We start from the raw sequence: 20,728 nt of genomic DNA on the forward strand, positions 1-20,728 counted from the left end.
CTCATTTCCTGTATAAAAGGAAACGAGTTTGGTCGACTGTACAGAACTTAGGCTGATTAAACTTAAACTGGTTATCAGACTGCAATTCTGCAGTTTTAGAGGTGTTTTAAAATAAGAAATACAATCATTTTTCTGGTTGAGCAGAGTGAACAGTAGCCTAAAGCTAGAGGATCCAAATGGAAAGCCTTTTAAGATTCTTTCTAGCTTTATAATTTGACTAAACTGCCTCTCCACCCAATCGAAGTCAACTTGTTTTTGTTTGCTTTGTTTTTTAATCAGCTGAGCCTGGCAAGAATTCCTTGCCTCTCTCTGATAATATAATAGCCTCTTGAGAATCCTTGCACAGTTTAGGTGCACGTAAAGTACAAAAAAGGAAACCATTTAACTTGATGATAATACCCCACCCAGATAATTCAGATACCTAAGATAATTTTTCATTAGAATTATTTAGTTTGGCCAAGTTAACTGGCCGAACCCCTTCAGCTGCACCGTATAAGTCTCCACTTTGTTTTCACGGATCACTTACCCCTGATTCTTATCAATTGTCACTAACTTTCTTCTTCTTCACTTGTAATCTAATTACAGTTCAACCAAGAATGTTACTTACCCTGAAAGTCTTCCTTCTTTATAGCCAGGTTGCATGCCACTGTGCTGATAGACAAGAAATGTCGAAGGCCAGAGTTGTATTGCTGAGATCTGTATGATGCCGGGTACATCCAAGCAGCTGAGAACCAGTAACCCTGTAAGAACTGACTCCAAACCACCTTTCCAAAACTAAAGATCTCTTCTACAGGGTGACTAGTTGATAAACAATCTAAGGGGAGAGCTCTTATTGAAAGTTTATTGAAATCCAAGGATTATTCTGTGAAACTATACTGCAAGTCTACCTGGTAAAACTTTAAAAGCTTGATTCTATTTTTCCTTCAAGAGATCATGGTAAAATCTAGTATTTGAGTTTAAAATAAGTAACTTCCATTCCGGTTACTGTATTTGGATTTGTTCCACTGTATCTGGATTTATTCCAATTTATCTGTGGAATCGGGCAACTAATAATTTTTATTCAGCATTTCTTATACTTCTTGAATGAAAATGGGATGGACTGGTGGGATTAATGGCTAGATATTTAGAAGACACTAGTGATTCTGCCATTTTCTCTGTATAATGATTCTTCTCTAAGAAATGTGGACATATAGAGATGGACAAAAGAGGCAGAAGTTCTAATCCAGGCCGAGTTCTAGACGTAGAGCTTCACTTTTTTTCCCCGTAAAAAAAGTTGGCTGAAGAAGCTATTTAAAGATTCTTCCAAAACTTTAACAGAAATGCTAATCAGTTACCAGCATAATAAATCAGTGCACCCTGACTTTAAAAAGATGTTTTGTGATTTATAGGAAATATGGAAGTCTGAATTGTGGCGTGTCAGTCTCTCAAGGCCAGGTAAGAACTGACGAACTGGCAGCAAAGTCATGTTTTTAACTGAATATACTGATATGCAAGTGCTCAGAAAAAAATCATACGGAGTCTACTGTCCACGAATTTACCAGAAAGCCAAGTTAACGACACAACTGATCGTTCAGATCTGAGTTAGCCAGCACCATTTTGCTGGAGAGGGGAAACTGGACGCTTCAGGCAGGGTTGGGAAGGTTATAATTTGAGGAAACTAAAGAAGGCGCCAGCAGGGAGGTCTCCGTCATGGTCTCTGACGAAAAATGTTGCGGGAGTAGTCAAACCGCCCCAAATTCCCCAGTGCTGTCCTCACTCGAGGCTCTGGTCCCAGGTGACGCACGCCTTGCTGGGGGAAGACGGTCCCCTACGATTTACAACCAAACGCGCGGAAGCACGGCTGGCACTCGAGGTGCGCAGTAAGTGCCGCCTCCACCGCCTCAGAGGCCCAAGCTCGCAGGCAAGCCCAGAGTAGGGAAGGAACCTCCGGGCCAGCCCCGTCGCGGTGACGGGCGTTGCCGCGAGCCAATGGGCGCGCCTGGAGGCGGAGCAGTCAGGCCAAGGGGGCGGGATTTCCCGCGCGGCAGCGCAGCTCCTTGGCGCCTGGCGAGGGCGGCAGACCCATCGAGAGAGGGCGGGTCGGGGTCAGCTGCTGCAGGCGGGCGGGCGCGGGAGCTGTGGGCGGCCGCCGCGTCTTTTGCTGCGGCCCTCCCTCCGCCACGATGCCGGGGATCGACAAGCTGCCCATCGAGGAGACGCTGGAGGACAGCCCGCAGGTGAGGCGCGGGCGGCGGCGGGCTGCGAGGGAAGGAGCGGGGCTGGCCGACCCCAGGCCTGGCATCGCAGCGGCCGCAGGTGCCAGCCCTGGCCTAGGTGGGCGCCGCCCCCAAGTGCCCCCGCCTGTAGCGGGCGGCGCCCCGAGCGCGGAGACCCGGCCGCCCTGCCGAGGCCCGCGTGGGCCTGCGCCGCTGGGCCGAGAGCCGCGCGCGGGGTCTGGGACGTCGGCAGGCTGCGACAGAGCCGCGGCCGCCTTGGCTCGTGGGCCCGGCGGTCACATACGCGCGCGGGGCTCCCTTGTATTTGACAAAAGATGCTTTATAATCGCCGTGATGTGAGGTGGTAAATCCCGATCCTGGAATTTTCTCTTCGAAAACCTCTTCGGAGAAAATGCAGAAGGAGAAAAGACCCCGTAGACTTAATGATTTCTGACCAAGCTAGGGAAGGAAATGGATTATTTTTGGGGGGGGGGAGATGCTGAAAGGCTGTTGATATGCCCGTGCGTAGAGTCCTCGGCGAAGCCCGTCAAGGGTACCAGAGCCTCTCGGCCGAGTGTCGTGGCCGTGAGTGTAGCCGCTGTCACTTGGACCATGCACGCCCAGTGGAGGATGGCGCCTTCGCGGCTCCACGACTGCTGCGCCCTCGTTGCAGACTTGGCTTTAATAAACTCATCAAAATAAAAGCCCTGTGTTTTGTGCGTTGGGAATGATGCTAGTGTGGTTGCTCTAGCTTAAGATAGTCTAGGAACACGTAACCATTACTGATGTTTTCAGTACTGAAGTATGAAATCAGCGATGTTAAAAACCATGTTGGTAGGTGCTGTAACTTGCGTTGAGAAACTTCATCCCTAGGTCTGTCTCTTACACAATGAGGGATTTAAGACGGTGTTGCTGGTTGGCTACCAGTTAGAATGAAGAAAATTTTCTCAAATGTTGTTCATTTAGAACTACAACTGCACATATTTCATGTGTCTTGACGGTTTAATATGACTCCAAAAGAACAGAAGGGAGGGGCTGGATCCCCCTTTACTGTATGATATGTCTGCCATGGGTGTGGTGCCAATTTTGATTGCCAAGTTGAAGTTGGGCTCTGATTGTGGAATTGATTTGTGTTTTTTTTCACGCTGAAAGTTATCTTTACAGGCCAGTTGCCTGCTGGTAATGTACTCTTATCAGCCTATATTGACACAAAGAGAAACTGACTTCTTGGCTTATTTTGACTGCCAGAATAGCCAGTTCAAATGCTTAACGATTTCTGTAGTATAAAGTCATAAGCTACATTTGTTTCAGATGTTTAGCAAAAATTTTGTGGGATGTATTGGTCAGGTGTACTTTTGTCATTTTACTTTTTTATTTTATAAGACTCAACAGGTGCCTTACCTTTCTTCTCATACCTGGGCTCGCTTTTATAGCTCATAAAGACTACACACTGCTCAGAATGGGTTACACAGTGCCCTAGCCATGACTTAGGAGGGTATAATCTCTTGACTCATCTAATATCTTGAACTTTTCACACAATTAGTTTACAACTTGAGCTTCTTTTTTTACAAGCATGTGCTGTATTAGTATTAGTTTTTTGGTAATTTTTAATGAAATAGCCACGTTGATAGTCTTTCAATTTCTAGAAGTAGTAAATTTGAACTAGTTAATGTTTACTTGGGAAAATTAATTGGGACAACTGGGATTTAGAAGGGTAAGACACTGAGAAGCAATTCTTGGGGAAAACCTGTGGCAAGATGGAAAGCCCTGGATTGGGGATTCAGGATATAAGGGTTTTAGTCATTACTGCCGCTTAGTCATTACTGCTTAGTCATTACTTTAGTCAATACTGCCGCTTCTACCTTAGGGCAAGTCACTTAACTTCTCTGAACTTCAGCTGTTATAGATAGTGAATGTTTTAATCTTTGTACTTGATTATAAAAATAATAGTTGTTTGCTTCAGAAAAATTGGAAGATACAGAAAGCACACAGTTACCTGTCGTGCGCCCAGCAGCAAATTCCATTAACAGTTTGCTTTCTTTTTTCTAGTTTTTTTCTCTTACACCTTCTAATGTGATTGAGATTATATTATGCATAACGATTTTTATTTGGCTTTAACTACACATTGTAGCTTAAGTACCTCCACACTTTATTACATACTGAATAAAAAATTCAAAGGTTGCACATTTCCTTGACTCACTTAATATAGTTGTCCTGTTGTTGGACTTTTAGAGTTTTTCCCAAGTTTTGCTTTTATATATAGTGCTAAGATGAATGCTTTTGGGCATCAATTTTTGTTCTTATCTGTACTATTTATCTAGGATAGAGTCCAAGAAGTTGAGTAACAAAGAGGAGGAAAACTTCTAAAGCTCCCGATAGAGATGTTTTTATTAGATTATTTGATCCTAGTCAAAAGTGGCCTGCCAGTTGCTATGTAAAAAAGTTAGAGCCTGGGAGTCTTGAAAGACTACCCTGAATTACAATTATCCTTTTTTAGTTTTAATTTAAAGTAGCAAAGTATTAAAATAGGGGTATATTTGCAAGTCCAAATCCAGCTGATGGCACATAAACATCTTTAGAATTATGTTGCACAAACATACCATTCTGCAAAAGATACCCTCTACTGAAGTAGGAAATCTTAAGACTATACTAGATGCCTTATCAATGCTTATATATTGTTTTGAAAATCAGAAACAAAATTAAACATTCTATTTAGTAAGAAAAGATATGATCTTTAAAAAAATAACTGATTTTATATGTAGGTAAAAATCTTATCAATGATCCATCTAAGCTAGAACTGTGAAGGCAAACTCCAATCCCAAATGGAGGCTTTTCTCTTTGACATAATATGAAATACTCAAAGATTATGAGATGTACTTTTTTTAAATTCACGTTTTGACATCTCTTATATTGAGATGCCCCTTACATTTGATGTTGTTTTACTTGTAATTGCCTGCAAATGTACACACTTGATTATTTCTCCTAGAGACATGAGTGGCTAAGTGTAGCCTTTTAATGTTCAGCCAACAAATCAATTCACAACCACTTGAAGGATTATCAGTCTTGTTTTTTGTCTGAAAATATTTCTTTGACAGCTAGTAACATGAAGCAAGTGCTGCCATCAAAACTTGCTGACTGGGTATCAATAATTTGGAAGAAAATATTGGAGATAAAAGTGGAGCACTTCTGAGAAACATTTGTCACCTGCTCGTGGCACAGAATAATATTGGATGTGAAAACATGGCTAGCAGTGTCTCTTATGTCAAAAAATTACCCACAAGAGTTGAAATTTTAGGGTTATATTAAATTTGTGCAACTTGTGTTTTCTTTTTTGTGTTTATATGAGAGTTATATAAAAAATTCTGTCAAAGGTCTGTTTCCATAAATATAAAGTAAAAACTTCAAGACATTAGAAAACCTGAATTCATAGCTTAATTGCCAGCATTGTTTTATTTGTGACAGTAGTATATTAAACTGGCACAGCTCACAGTGGATGCCGTCATAGATTCAATGAAATGGTACCATATTGATTGCATTTTTGCAAGCTGCTAACTTTAAACAGTCATTATACAGTGTTGAACTCAATCTTATTAGCTTTACATAAGGAAGCTGTTTCAACCCCGTCTGAGGCTAAGAACATCTTTTTAATTTAAGTCCACTACACATTTTTGCATAAATGTGTTATTCCTTGAATTAGAATGCTAATTTTTGAAGAAAAAAAAATGTTAGTGGCACACTTTTCTTAAGAATGGCACTAGCGAAACAAGATTTCATGATGCTTTCTTTTTTACATCTTAAAATAGCACTTGGGGAATGGCAGTAGGGCACTAGAGCTAAAAAATAAAAAGATTCTGCCAGATCTAAATCTCTGGGGCATTGGGAAGTAGAGGACTGAGATAACTTGGACTTCATATACTGGCATAATGATTTTGTGCTGCTTTTTAAAACAACCATAGTGACTTAGCTTTCTCTTCTGAAAATAGGAAGCTAAGGAATAAGTTGATTTTTAGAAACCAGCTTCTGAGGCTGAGGTATAAATTAACTATTTGTAGAATAAAAGTACAAGGTCATCTTTTAGATTTTAAGCTGTAGTTATCTCAATAATCGTTGGAATTTAATTCTTATCCTGCCTTTGGGATATAAAAAGGTGAACATACTTTGCCTTTATGCTGAGTTTCCTTATCTCTGATCCTTTTTATTGACAGTCTTAACATTTACTGACTAACAAGTTTTTACTCTTAAAGTGAAGGTAATTTTTACACGCTCATGCTCATTGTGGGGGGGAAAAAAAAGCCTAACAACATAGAAATGTATAAAGAAGAAAAATGATTCCAAATTCTGCACTCAGAAAAAACCCAGTTAGCATTTTACAGGTCATGTTGGGGAGGAGAAGGGGTACTATGGTGTTATTTTGGATTATGAGGGGGAGGGGTTTGGCACTACTAGAAGAGACTATGGAGAAAGAGAAATAACCAGGGACTTCCCTGACGGCACAGAGGTTAAGAATCTGCCTACCAATGCAGGGGACACAGGTTCAATCCCTGGTCCAGGAAGATCCCACATGCTGCGGAGCAACTAAGCCCGTGCACCACAACTGCTGGGCCCACGTGCCGCAACTACTGAAACCCACGTGCCTAGAGCCTGTGCTCTGCAACGAGAGAAGCCACTGCAATGCTGCGGAGCAGCCCGTGCACCACAACTGCTGGGCCCACGTGCCGCAACTACTGAAACCCACGTGCCTAGAGCCTGTGCTCTGCAACGAGAGAAGCCACTGCAATGAGAAGCCCATGCACCGCAACGAAGAGTAGCCCCTGCTTGCTGCAACTAGAGAAAGCCGCTGTGCAGCAATGAAGACCCAACACAGCCAAAAAAAAAAGAGAGAGAGAGAGGGAAATAATCATACTAATTTATCCTGAAAAAAGATTTAAAATATTTATACATAGAATACTGTTAATATAGCCTTGACTGATTCTGTAGATTTGTTCTTAATTACAGACTTTTTAATTCATAAAAATATACCTTTGTTGTTCCTTCTGAGGTTTATATAACATAGTTGGAAAATCTATCTGTTTTAATGAAGTGAAATTGAGAATAAAGAACCCTAGCATCTTGGCATTACTATCAAAAGAGAGAAAATAGATCAAAACTCAGAATTGTTAGAGTTCTGATATCCTGTGATTTTTGCATCTTTTAGGAAAAAAAGATTTCCACTTGATTTGTATAATGGTTAACATAAACTTACTGCTTTTATTTTATACAGACAAGGTCTTTACTGGGTGTATTTGAAGAAGATGCTACAGCTATTTCCAACTATATGAACCAGTTGTATCAAGCTATGCATCGGATTTATGATGCACAGGTAAAGAACTAAAGGCTGACTCAGTACATTTATAAAATAAATCTTTAAGCCCATGAGGACAGAGATAGTGTCTGTCTTATTTACTGGTGCCTAGCCCTGTCCAGGGTGCATAGTAATAAACATTTGTTGAATGGATGAATGAACATTAAGTATTTTATATTACAGAGCTTACATTTCACTTACTAGTGTATAGTTTGTAGCACTACAAAAGTGATGAAGATTGAAGCATCTGCTCCTTTTCCCCAAACATAGTAAGGGCTTTCTTAGTGAAACTCATTGATAGTGATCTTTGTGTAAGATTTGACTTAAAACCCTGTATTGTCACCAGTATTTTCCCTAATCATGCTTTTAATCTTATGGGATACTTCCCCTTTTTGAGCAGAGGATTTGTAAGTAGCTAGCCTCTATCTAGTTAGAAGGTAATAAAGAGTAGATATAGCTCTGGGGTACTAGGAGATGAATTTTAAAAGGATGTGACTAGATTATTTTGGTTGAACAGGCATAAGATTTGAGGCTCTGTTTATGTAACTTAATTATAAGCCTTAACAGCAACCTGGGTTCTATGATAAACTCTCTTTGGGATTAATTAAGTGTACAAGTTTCTTTTTTGCCCCTTCTCAATTTCTCTTCTTTCTGGACTCAAATTTTCATTATGTACTAGTTACTTATTTATTTTTTTAGTGATAGGTTGCTCAAGAATTTGATTCTGACCACACAGATTAATATGTAAAAGAAACATTACATATGTCATTATATTCATCACTGAAAAAAACCCTTTAAATTAAAAAAAGTATTTCCTTCATATGGCTACATTGCTATATGGTATGACTAGGTCATATGGTTGTATGTTATTAAATGCTTCTCATGGTCTAGTATCAGCATCTAGAGAGAGGGATAATCAGTTATCAATGTAGACTCTCTGAAGATTCTGGCTAACATTTTGTACAGTTTACTTCTAGCTTTAAAGCTTTAACTATTCGTTTTTATTAGCTAAAAAGAAAAAGCACACACCTGGAACACTGCTGAATTCTTTGATGGTGTCTATTTCGTGGTTTGAGTTTCCCTTTAAAGTGCTTAGTGGTAGTTCCCTTTCCAATGGCTTAATGAGGGGTTTTGAGAACATGTTGTACAATATTTATGTTAAGTGATAAATAAAAGTGGCATAGGAATCTTCAATTATAACTTTTTTCTTAATCTGTACTACTGTGTTAATTTGAATGCTCATCTTTTCCTGTAGAATGAATTAAGTGCAGCAACACACCTGACTTCAAAACTTTTAAAAGAATATGAAAAACAGGTACTATATATGAAAGTTTTAAAAGTATAATTTAAAATATGCAGTGATACAGTATCTGTATAGATAAATAGAATTTCTTATCAATAATTCTAAGCCTTTTGGGATTCACAGAAGGTAATTTTGATATGCCGTTGAAATTCCATTATGCACTTATATCTAATTTTAATGATTTAATGTTAGACACAGAGGTTATCTAATTTACCTCTCTTTTTTCAAATGAAGAAACTGAGGCTTGCTCAAGGTTACATAGCTGGCTAGTAGAGAAATTGGAGCTAATTTTAAATCTTTGAACTTCTAGTATGGTGTGCATTCCTGTATACCATGTTGATTGGTCACTTAGCAAACATTTTAATTAATGTGTACTACTTATATGAATTACATTATTTTATTAAAACGATGTTTTTAGAGCTTATTCAAAATTTTAGAAGTTTTCTGAAGTTATTTAAAAATTAAAAATTATAATGTCACTCACAAAAGACATACAGCATTGGACCTTTACCTCATCTCTGTTTCTCACTTTTCAGCGTTTTCCACTGGGGGGTGATGATGAAGTTATGAGTTCTACTTTGCAACAGTTTTCAAAAGTTATAGATGAGGTAAATGCTTATTTTATTTTGCTTGGATAAGTGATCTTATAATTAAGTTACTGAAGTTGTTTAGCTTTTATTGGGAAGTTTTATTATTATAATTTTATGAGTAAATCTCAATGATTAAAGATTACTATTTAAAGAAGGGCCTTATTTCCAAATCTTGGTGCCTGTCTCGTAAAAACAACACTATCTTTGTCTGATTAAAGCAAATTGTTTTCCAGGAATAAACATATAGATGTGCTGTCTCTACTTTCATGTACCATTCAGCCTTTAATTGTGTAGTTTGATGTAGGCAGGGAGAGAAGAGTTAAGCTGTTAGCCATAGCTGGGCTCTTTATGGTTTCTCTGTTTTTTACATTGAGCAGTATTTTACCGTTCATTTTCATTAATCCTTGCTTCCAAAACAACCAATACCAACCCTTAATTTCTCTACCAGTCAGCAGAACAAATCATTAAGACCTAGAAGCCAAGAGGAAGCAAGGTGGTGAGAAATGTTTGGAGAATCCATCCATAACTATTTTGTACTACTGCAGTGAAAGCTCTTCTTTTCAGATGAGCCATTAGGTAGTTCTGTCTTTTCTAGTCTCTTAACTGGAAAAGTAGTTTTTTGAAATATTTTAATAACTCATCATAGCAAAATATTGTCACAGGAGATCAATTTAAAGAAATATTTATAGGAAATGGAATTTTTTATTGTGGTAAAATATACATAAAATTTACCATTAATGACATTTCGCACATTCACAATGTTGTACAACCACCACTGACGTTCCAGAACATTTTCATCATCATCCCAAAGGAAACCTACTAGGTGCCTATTAAGTAGTCACTCCCTCCCTCCCTCCCCTCAGCTCCTGGCAACCACAAATCTGCTTTCTGTCTGTATGGATTTGCCTGTTTTGGATATTTCATACAAATGGACTCATACAATTTGTGGATTTTTGCGTCTGTCTTCTTTCACTTGACATAATGTTGTCAGGGTTCATTCATGTTGTAGAAAGCATCAGAATTTCATTTTTTGTTTTTATTTTGTTTTGCTGAATAAAATTCCATTGTATGTATACCACATTTTATTTATCCATTCATTAGTTGACAGACATTTGATTTGGGTTGTTTTCCATCTTTTGGCTAATGTGAACAGTGCTGCTGTGAGCACTCATGTACAAGTTTTTTGTTTTTGTTTTTTCAAACGCCAGTTTTCAGTTTTTTTGGGTATATACCCAGGAGGGGGAATTGCTGGATCATATAATAATTTTATGTTTAGCTTTTTGAGAAACTGCCAAATTGTTTTCCACAGCTCTTGCACAGTTTTACACTTCTGCCAGTAATGTAGGAGTGTTCCAATTTCTCCACATCCTTATCAACACTTGTTATTTTCATTAATTTTTTTTACTATAGCCATCTAAGTGGGTATGAAGTAGAATCTCATTGTAGTTTTTTTGTTTTTTTTGTGTGTGTGTGTGTGGTACTCGGGCCTCTCACTGCTGTGGCCTCTCCCATTGCGGAGCACAGGCTCTGGACACGCAGGCTCAGTGGCCATGGCTCACAGGCCTAGCCGCTCCGCGGCATGTGGGATCTTCCCAGACCGGGGCACGAACCCATGTCCGCTGCATCAGCAGGCAGACTCTCAACCACTGCACCACCAGGGAAGTCCCCTCACTGTAGTTTTTATATGCATTTTCCTGAAGGCTAATGATGTTGAGCATTTTTTCCTATGCTTATTGACCATTATATATTTGAAAAAGTATCTATTCAGACCTTTGCCCATTTAAAAAAAATTGTTTATTTTTTCATGTTTATTTTACTTTACTTTTTTTGGCCGCGCCTCACGGCTTGTGGGATCCCAGTTCCCCGACCAGGGATTGAACCCAGGCCCTTGGCAGTGAGAGCAAGGATTCCTAATCACTGGACCACCAGGGAATTCCCTGCCCAATTTTTAATTGGGTTGTCTTTTAGTACTGAGTTTAAGAGTTCTTTATTCTAAAGTATACAAGTCCCTTATCAGTTATGTGATTGGTAAATATTTTCTCCCATTCTGTGGGTTGTCTTTTTATTTTCTTGATAGTATCCTTTGATGCACAAAAGTTTTCAATTCTGATGAAGTCCAGTTTATATTTTCTTTGGTTGCTTGTGCTTTTGGTGTCATATCTTAGAAACCATTGCTAAATTCAAGGTTATCACATGTTTTCTTCTGAGAGTTTTAAATGGAATTTTTCACATAATTTTAGGGTTCCCTTATGTAAATGTATTAGTACCTTTTTAAACTTTTTAGCCGCACCACTTGGCATGCAGGATCTTAGTTCCCCAACCAGGGATCGAACCTGTGCCCCTGCCATGGAAGCACAGAGTCTTAACCGCTGGACTGCCAGGGAATCCCTATACCAACACCTTTTTACTAGGTTTTGTTCAGTTTCCATAATGCTGGTTGGTTGTCTCTTTGTAGTTATTTGGCCTTTTTGGTCTTTCTTTTACCAGCTTAGCTCTTGTCATGCGGTACTTTCAACGCAGCTTGCTGATGCCATGATGTTCCCCATTACCCAGTTTAAAGAAAGAGATCTGAAAGGTATTGAAGTCAAGCTTATGTTTACTTTCATTAGCTGTCGGAAGATCACTACTTGTAAAATGTGTAATACTCTATACCTTAACCATTTTTGACTGTAGCAGGTGTCACTTTTACTTTAATTAGTTGCTAAACATTTACAGGAGCTCCTGCTAGATGTTAAGCTAGATACTGAGGAGTACTTACATGAATAAGATGTCACATCCCTTGAGAAAGCCCAGAGAAGGAGATGGGTAAACAGATAATTCTGGTACTCTTATAATTAGGGATGAGCAAGGTGCTGTGGGGGCTCAGAGGAGGGTGTCAGAAAGGCTCCCTCACGGATGTGCCATGAGCACTGAGCAAGGAAGAAGAATTTGCCAGGAGAAGAGAGTCACTGTTCTACTGGAGGGACCAGAAAGCACAGAGTTATGGGTAGAAATGCATGTGTTGTTTTGAGAAATTGAGTGTGGCTGCAGTGTTGGATGTGTTGGGGGGATGGCGGGAGACAACTCTAGAAATAGATTAGTTGGGATTAGATCATGCTAAAGATGTTGGACTTGAGTTTATAAGCAAAGAGAAGACAATGAAGGTCTTTAAGAAGTATACCTTTGTTTTTGGAGGATGGATTTGATGCTAGGAGAATGGACTAGGAAGTTGTGACACTCCAGTGAGGTGTTACCAGGGCCTGAACTGGGACAGTGGTGCAGGAGATGAGGCGTGTTGGTGGGCTGGAGTGGTGGGAGGTAGGGGCTGGTCCATCCAACAACCCATGTCTCAGTAGCTTGTGGTGGCTTTCTTTTTTTCCCATTTAGGATTATTATGTGATAAAATGAGAGTGTTTATAGACTTGGCTCTGCTTTCTTATAATTTACAGTCTCAGACAATCATACAGACTTGTTTACAAAGTATGTATAGATAGGGTAAAAACATTGTACTAATGTATCAGTGGATGATAAAGTATTTAAATTATACATGGAATAAAGACAAGTGTATTTTAGAGATAGAATTAATATTTGTCTTGGTACTCTTCAAGAATAATCTTTTCCAAGGTCAAGAAACAAGACCTCTTTTCTCCATCTAAGGGGACTGAATATCATAATCTTGTCAATAAAATGTTCTTTTTATCATTCAGCATTTGAACTTATTAGAGTCAGTATCAAAAAATCAGTAGGTTGGATTCTGGTACTAAATCAGAACATTTGTATATCTTAGAATTTGCAGTGTTTTTTTTTTTTTAATTTACTTATATTATGTATTTATTTTTGACTGCGTTGGGTCTTGGTTGCTGTGTGCAGGCTTTCTCTAGTTGCGGTGAGCAGGGGCTACTCTTCGTTGCGGTGCACAGGCTTCTCTTCTCTTGTTGCAGAGCACGGGCTTTAGGCGCGTGGGCTTCAGTAGTTGTGGTGCATGGGCTCAGTAGCTGTGGCTCGCGGGCTCTAGAGCGCAGGCTCAGTAGTTGTGGCCCACGGACTTAGTTGCTCCGCGGCATGTGGGATCTTCCCAGACCAGGGCTCGAACCCGTGTCCCCTGCATTGGCAGGCGGATTCTTAACCACTGCGCCCCCAGGGAAGCCCTGCAGTGGTTTTAAAATTTTGTTTTTGGGTCATATAACAATTTGTGGCAGGTACAATTTCTGGTGGTGTAACTGTTGTTAATGATAGTAAATGTTAGGCTAGTTGAAACACAATAACTTTTTCACTTTAAACGTTGAACTTTGAAATATTTGGAGTTTTAATAGTAGCTTAAATGGCAGTTACTGTTTTCTAAACAAAATTTAAGAGAGTTCATAAATATGCTAAACTGAAATTATTCTTGAACTTTTCCAGAAATATTGACATTAAAGGAAGTGTTTCAGATTGCTAGTAATGGTAAGCTCTGAATACTTTGTACATTTATTTCTTGTAATGATGCATTTGTTTATCAATACAAATCTGTGGCCAGATTTTATGTAATAATTGAAAAGAATGAACCTAATTAAAAGTTTAAGTGAATATTATTTAAATCCTTGTTATTTAAGTTGCACTATTTATGCTAGAAGAAATATTTTAAAGGAAGTTAAATCTTGTGGTTTCTTATCTTCATAATACCTGAGAAGGCGGTATATTTTCCCCTCCTTATTTTCCTGTCTATTCCATATTTTCTTTAATGAGCATTTGCTATTTCTGTACTAAAAACTACTTCAGAAAACTTTTAGTGGACTACTGTTTCCTTGGAATTAAATGTTTTTACCAATTTAATAAACAGAAACATACTTTAGGGGGATATTTGGCTGTGGGGAACATTTGGGTGGAGTGATCACATAGTAGGGAATTCTTATTTTGCTTTAGTACATTTGTTGAAAGATGCACATGTGAAAACCGTTAAAGCACTTATAAGTTTTGCAAAGTACTGTTGTATTTTTGTTAATAGTCATTTCTGTTTTCCAGATCATGACGCTGCAATTAACAGATATAGCAGATTGTCAAAAAAAAGAGAAAATGACAAGGTGTGATACATATTACTCCTGTTTCATTAGGTGGTCTCCCTTTTCCAGTTTAAAAATGGTAGCCAGCAGTTGCTTTGTATGCTTTGCTGTATTGCCCTTAGTTTATTCTTTCCTTCCAGTTATTTCAAAGCCTTTCTGTTAATTGTTAATTATCAGACAATTAATAATTGTCTTTTTAAACAAAATATTTTTCTGTTGATAGAGTTTTATAAGTAAACATAACTATTCCAAAAATGTAATTGATGCCAGGTGTAACATTGCCTCCTTTTGCTTTGTATTTTGATAACACTGAATTTGATTTATATATGTATTCAAAAGTATGTTCTGATATACAGTGGTTAAAAAGTTGAATTGTTACATACATAATTGAATGAAATTCTGTTTTGAAGACCTCCTCATTTACAGGGAATATATATATATATATTTTATGCTTCTTCAAGGAGTGAAATTCAGAAATATTATACTACATTTGAAGAGAAATGCATTTGAGTAAAGAACAAAGAACAGAGTATTAACAAGTTCATTTAGATGCTCCCTAAGATCATTTCTCTCTCAGTGCCTAGTCCAGGGCTTGATCAGAGTAGGCCTCCTCTAGATACTTGTGAGTGAGGTGGTCTCTGTGCCCAGGAATTGGCGTCTGCAGCCTAGGCTGCGGCTGCTAGTAGGGACACAGTGACCACTCTGGGAATCCACAGTTGGGTGTGATTACTGTGCAACAGCCCCTGTGACCCAAAAACGGAATATTTCTCTCACAAATTCAGTACAAAGATCTGCTTTCACTGAATACTTGATGGTGCAAATATTTATAAAATACATACATTTTTAGATCTACATTACTTTGTTACTTTGCCATAGAGAAGCAGTTAAGGCTCTAAGTATGAACTTTGTTTTATTTTACATTGCTTCTGGCTGTTCCAGGTATTTTTAAATACATTTTTCAATTTATTTGAAAAATTTATTGAGCACCTACTATATGTTGGGTACTATGGGGGAACAATGTGAGTAGGCTCCACCTCTGCCCTCAAGGAGTGGATAATCCACATCTATCAAAAGCTTCCTGTATGAAGGCATGTGACTAGAGCAGCTGCCAGAATACAAGGATGAAGAGAACACATGAATTAATACTGAGTTAAGTGCAGTAAAGAAGTCTTAACAAAATGCTGGGAGAGCACAGAGAGGACAGTATATCTTTGATTGGTAAGTTGGGAAAGGTTACACTTTAAGGAGGTGTCATTATGCATTGAAGCTGAGCAGATGTCAGTGGTTTGGGATTGGGGGAGAGGGCATTTCTTGAAGAAAGACGGCCTTTGCAGAAGCACATGGGAGAGTCTGGAGAGTGTAAAGGTTAAGAGCACTGGCTCTGGAATCAGACTGGTTGGGAACTAATATCAGCTGTGCCACTTATTTTCCTGAGGTCAAATAAGCTGGTTTGGTTTGGTTACACTGATTACTTAATTTCTCTATCAAAAAAACTCAGTAGTTGTGAAGAGGAAGGAGAATGCATGCCAAGTACCTGGCTTATAGATTTTATTATTATTTCTAGCAATAATTATGATAATGGAAAGATAATCATTTCAGTGTGTCTGGGTCATAGGATGTATTTGGGGGAGGTATGGCCAAACGACAAGAAAGAGGTAGTTTGGGGCCAGGTTACTATGTTAATGACTAAAATGTATGTTAGCGGGAGTGGGCAGCCACCAAAGGATTTTAAGTAGATGAGGGACACCATGCAATTTTGATAACAGAATGAAAATATTAGTGGAAATATGAAGGGGACAAGACTAGAGGGAATCCAATGAAAAGGTATTGGAATAGTTGGCAAAGATATTAGGAGAGTCTCAGCTAAGGTTGTTATTGAAAGTGGAGAGGAGGGAATACTTTTGGAAGATACTTCACAAGTAGAATTGACAAGACTTATGGTAGGAGGAGGAATAAAAAATGAGTCCCAAAATTCTTGGTTGATGGGATCGATCTAGGAAAAATTAAGAGAGCTAAGAAACAAAGTAGAGGAGCAGGTTTTGTGAGGAGGATACTGTCTTCAGTTTTGTACATTTCCAGCACATTTGCACATACACACACACATTCACGCATACAGGACCCATCTGGAGAACTGCTTCCTCTGACAACTGGGAGAGTGAGGGGCAGGAGATAAAACTTCGGGAGTCGTTGGTGTATTAGAATATTCTTGGTACTTGCTTTGGTATTCTGTGGAAAGCAGGAAAAGAGAAGAGACAATGTATGTTACGTAACAGGTGCTCAATAAATATTTGTTGTCTGAATACAAGAACTCAAGGGACATAGTTTAAGTGTGGGTGAAGGAAAACAAGTACAAGAAAAGAGGAGCAGTAGGGAGAGAACCAGAGAACTAGGAGGCAAGTGGTATGCTGTGAACTGAAAAAGGTCAAAGATTAATGACTAAGCTAATACCAGACTGTTGTCTTCTTTTCCTCCATGTGGTAGACCTTATCTGCCATGCCTAGTTTAGTTACTATAGCTACTATAGTTACTATAGTTCATAGCTATGTGTAGAATGCTGCTTTTAATGTGCATTTTTAAAAATAAAGTGGTTGGTAGTAAAACAGGAAAACTATCTTAGCCAATATTCTGCAGGATTTCTATCTCAGAAAATAAGACAGCTATGTACAATTGCTGGTGATGCACCTTTTTCCTTGGGTAGTCTCTTCCCCTCAGCCACTACTAAAGATAATTCAAAATTAAATAAATAATAGTATTTTTAATCTTTCACTCAAAGGTGAAGTATGAAGTAACAGAAGATGTCTACACTTCCAGAAAAAAACAACACCAGACCATGATGCATTATTTTTGTGCATTAAATACTCTTCAATACAAAAAGAAAATAGCATTGTTAGAACCTCTACTTGGGTACATGCAAGCTCAGGTGAATACTGTACTGTGTTTTGGATTATAACTGTCTTAAGAACTTTATATTAAGTTTGATTTTTATGTTAAATGTAAGGATATTACAAACTAAGGTCAAATACTCATTTGTGTCTGTGATTTTAAAGCATTTTTTAAAATGTCAGAGTGCTATTTTAAGGAAGTTAGGGAGAAGGGTTTTCCTAGCAAATGAAGATTTCAAATATTTTAGGGTAGATGAAACCGCTTACCTTGTATTTAGACCTTGCCCATCACAGTTGGGGACAGGGAACAGAAAGATAAATGAATTCCAAAGCTACTCCTATTGCTCAAGCTTCCATTCACTCTTACTTCATAATAGATCTGAAAGAGAATGGACATGTTTGAGCTTGTCTCATGTTCCTGGCATACTTCCTGAGTTAAAATTAATGGATGAACTCCAAAGTATTCCAAGAGCTGTACATCAGGAAGGAGGCTAGAAAATTAAATTTGGGTAACATAAGATGAAATAGCAGTCCCCTAAAAGCAAGAATTTAAAGAAATTTGAATATTCCTTTGAATATGAGTACTTATTATTCCTCAGATGTAAAACTTATCTTTGTAGTAAACATGAAATAGTTTATCCATATGACTTACTTGAAATATTTAAAAATATATTTTCCAATTTTAAAAACTTGCTTACTATATGCATGTGTTAATATATAAGATGATGCACAGTGAAATTTAAGTGTAGTTTCTTCAGTGGCTCTATGCCCAGTAGTAATCATTGTAAACTACGACCTATTTTTACACAGATGGAAATAATCCTTTGTTTTTTACTTAACTATGTGTCTTGGTGATTGTTTATATGATTCACTCTAAGTATTTTGTGTGTATGTGTTTCTGTTGTTCACCCTCCAATTCCCACACCCTCTTGCCCCAGATAAGTTTCTTTAAGATGGGTTCTGAAAATCTCAATGACCAACTGGAAGAATTCTTAACTAATATTGGAACAAGTGTACAGAAGTAAGTTTTTTCTTCCTTAAAATTGAAAATGAAGTTATGAGAATGATACGTTAACAGCTACGTACCATAATCTAGAAATATTTACCACTTAATTTCTGAGGGGCTATTTTCCCTGCTGTGAGAGTTTCTCGAGTGGCTTGTGGATGCTTCTTGGTTTTCTCACCATCTTTTCCACAGAATTTGAACTCTGAATTTCATAACAGTGTCAAATCTGATGGTATTTTATTGATTGTAGACTAGGTTTTATGTCTGAATACAACAGACACATAATAGTAATTATCCATAAGTGAATTATCTTCACAGTTATCTGAATTGTAGGGGATGGATGGGAGAGTACTAAATGAATCTTGCTTTTGCAAGCCATGAGAGATTAAAGAGACAGAGAAAGTAGTTCTAATCAGGTTCAAAGTCTGAGCAGTGATGTGGTTAATCTGCGATATGGAGGGAGATGAAAATGATTGTTTTAAATGCACAGGGAAGAGCAGTTTGAAAATTCCTCCAAAGTATGAGTCATTCAATGTGGCTTCATTAGTTTTGGAATTTGGTATTGTTCCCAAATATCTAAGTTTCAAATAAAACTTAAAGCTGCTTTATAACACGCCACTTTAACCACCCATGCCACTGCTGTTCTCTTTAGGAAAATATATACAGAACAAATATACATTTAAATAAGATTGGTAAGGAGTTCTTTGTCTGTTGTAGTTGGTAGTAAATAATCTGTTCCCTCTGTTAGTGTTCGCAGGGAAATGGACAGTGATGTAGAGACCATGCAGCAGACAATAGAGGATTTGGAAGTAGCCAGTGACCCCTTGTACGTGCCTGACCCAGATCCCACAAAATTTCCTGTTAATCGAAACTTAACCCAAAAGGCTGGATACCTTAATGCTAGGAAGTAAGAAAACTATTGTTATTTTCATATATTGTGTATCCGTTAAGGTAATAGCAAGTGAATATAATAAATGATATCTCCGAACTGTTCTGATTTTACTAAATGTTGAATCTTTTTACTAATACCACTATTAGTATTTATGCCAACTTTTTGACAGATGAGGTACATGAATAATTTTCAAAAGTAAAATTCTATTTAGATATTTATCAAATGATTTAGAATTATTTTAAAAAGTGAAACCAATTTGAGTTTAAATAAATCTAGCATAACATGTGAATGCTATTAAATATCATTATCATACTTTAAAATATATGTAATTACACCATCAAGTCAAATTTTAGTTTTTACCTGAAGATAGGATAAAGCAAGTTAACCCTAGCAGTAAAATAAATTCTTTTGTTTTGAATTTATTCCCTTGAAATACAGTTGGACTGTATTTTATGGAGCATCATAACAGCTGTAATTTGATCATTTCCAGCCTTGTTTTGGAAATATATACATGCACAATCACACATGTGGGTCAGTTTATGTGAATTTATTTTAGAGACTGAAAACCTGATGTTTATATTTTCTAGGCACCTTGGTGCCTTTTTGCAAGGTGGTTCTTTGTGATGTGCTTTACCTTTATCTTGTGTCTGGCTGATGATGGAATTTTAGGTGTGTTGTTATTAAAGAGTGAATGTACTTTCTTCATTTAGTAAAACAGGCTTGGTGTCATCTACCTGGGACAGACAGTTTTACTTCACACAGGGTGGAAACCTAATGAGTCAGGCCCGTGGGGACGTAGCAGGAGGCCTGGCCATGGACATAGACAACTGTTCAGTAATGGCTGTGGACTGTGAAGACAGGCGATACTGTTTTCAGATCACTTCTTTTGATGGCAAAAAGTTAGTATTTTTCCCTACTATTAAAAAAAATCTGTCATATTTTAAACTACTGAAATGTAGGATAATTCCTTTTCACTTGGACAATGTACACATATGTTAGAATTATTATGTATTAAGATAATTTTCTTTTTAATCTTGTAGAAATTAGTTGAATTTTCCTTTTTGACTTAGATAAATGATGTCTTAATATTTTGAGGTTGTCAAAGCAAGTTTATGTGGTAAAGACCTGGGATTTCATGTTAAGAGACTGGTCACTGAAAATCCAGCATGGTATGGGGAAGGCAGCACAAGTTAGTGGAAAGAGCTCCAACCTTGGGGTCAGAAAGTTCAAATTCTGGATCCACTACCTACTTTGCAGGGTTAGACAAGTTACCTGACCTCTCTGAGCTTCATTTTTCTACATGTAAAATGGAGGTGGGGGGGGTCCTTCATTTCCATTTTGTGAATTGTTATGTAGAATAGAAATCTAACATATGTAATGTGCCTAGCATGTCGTAGGTGCTAATAATAATATTTTTAATGTTAATCACATATTTCTGATCAAACTAATTATTTAGGCCATTAATGTTTATGTGCCATTTTTTAAACTTCTGTTACCTTTG

General features: G+C 37.8%; 1 protein-coding gene across 1 annotated transcript in view; it reads left to right on the forward strand.

Annotated features, from left to right (window-relative positions):
• The first annotated feature begins 2,054 nt into the window (after nt 1-2,054).
• The window catches only part of APPL1 (adaptor protein, phosphotyrosine interacting with PH domain and leucine zipper 1), a 31,763-nt gene continuing 13,089 nt past the window's right edge, over nt 2,055-20,728 (forward strand). The window contains exons 1-11 of the mRNA XM_007451765.1: nt 2,055-2,216; nt 7,456-7,554; nt 8,792-8,851; nt 9,376-9,447; nt 11,917-12,004; nt 13,810-13,851; nt 14,410-14,468; nt 17,221-17,367; nt 18,268-18,350; nt 19,084-19,242; nt 19,938-20,126. Of these exons, the coding sequence (XP_007451827.1) occupies nt 2,163-2,216; nt 7,456-7,554; nt 8,792-8,851; nt 9,376-9,447; nt 11,917-12,004; nt 13,810-13,851; nt 14,410-14,468; nt 17,221-17,367; nt 18,268-18,350; nt 19,084-19,242; nt 19,938-20,126 (1,052 nt within the window). The 5' untranslated portion in view covers nt 2,055-2,162. The remainder of the gene's footprint in view (nt 2,217-7,455; nt 7,555-8,791; nt 8,852-9,375; nt 9,448-11,916; nt 12,005-13,809; nt 13,852-14,409; nt 14,469-17,220; nt 17,368-18,267; nt 18,351-19,083; nt 19,243-19,937; nt 20,127-20,728) is intronic.

This window comes from Lipotes vexillifer, unplaced genomic scaffold (assembly GCF_000442215.2).
Source record: "Lipotes vexillifer unplaced genomic scaffold, Lipotes_vexillifer_v1.1 scaffold521, whole genome shotgun sequence".
NCBI lineage: Eukaryota > Metazoa > Chordata > Mammalia > Artiodactyla > Lipotidae > Lipotes > Lipotes vexillifer.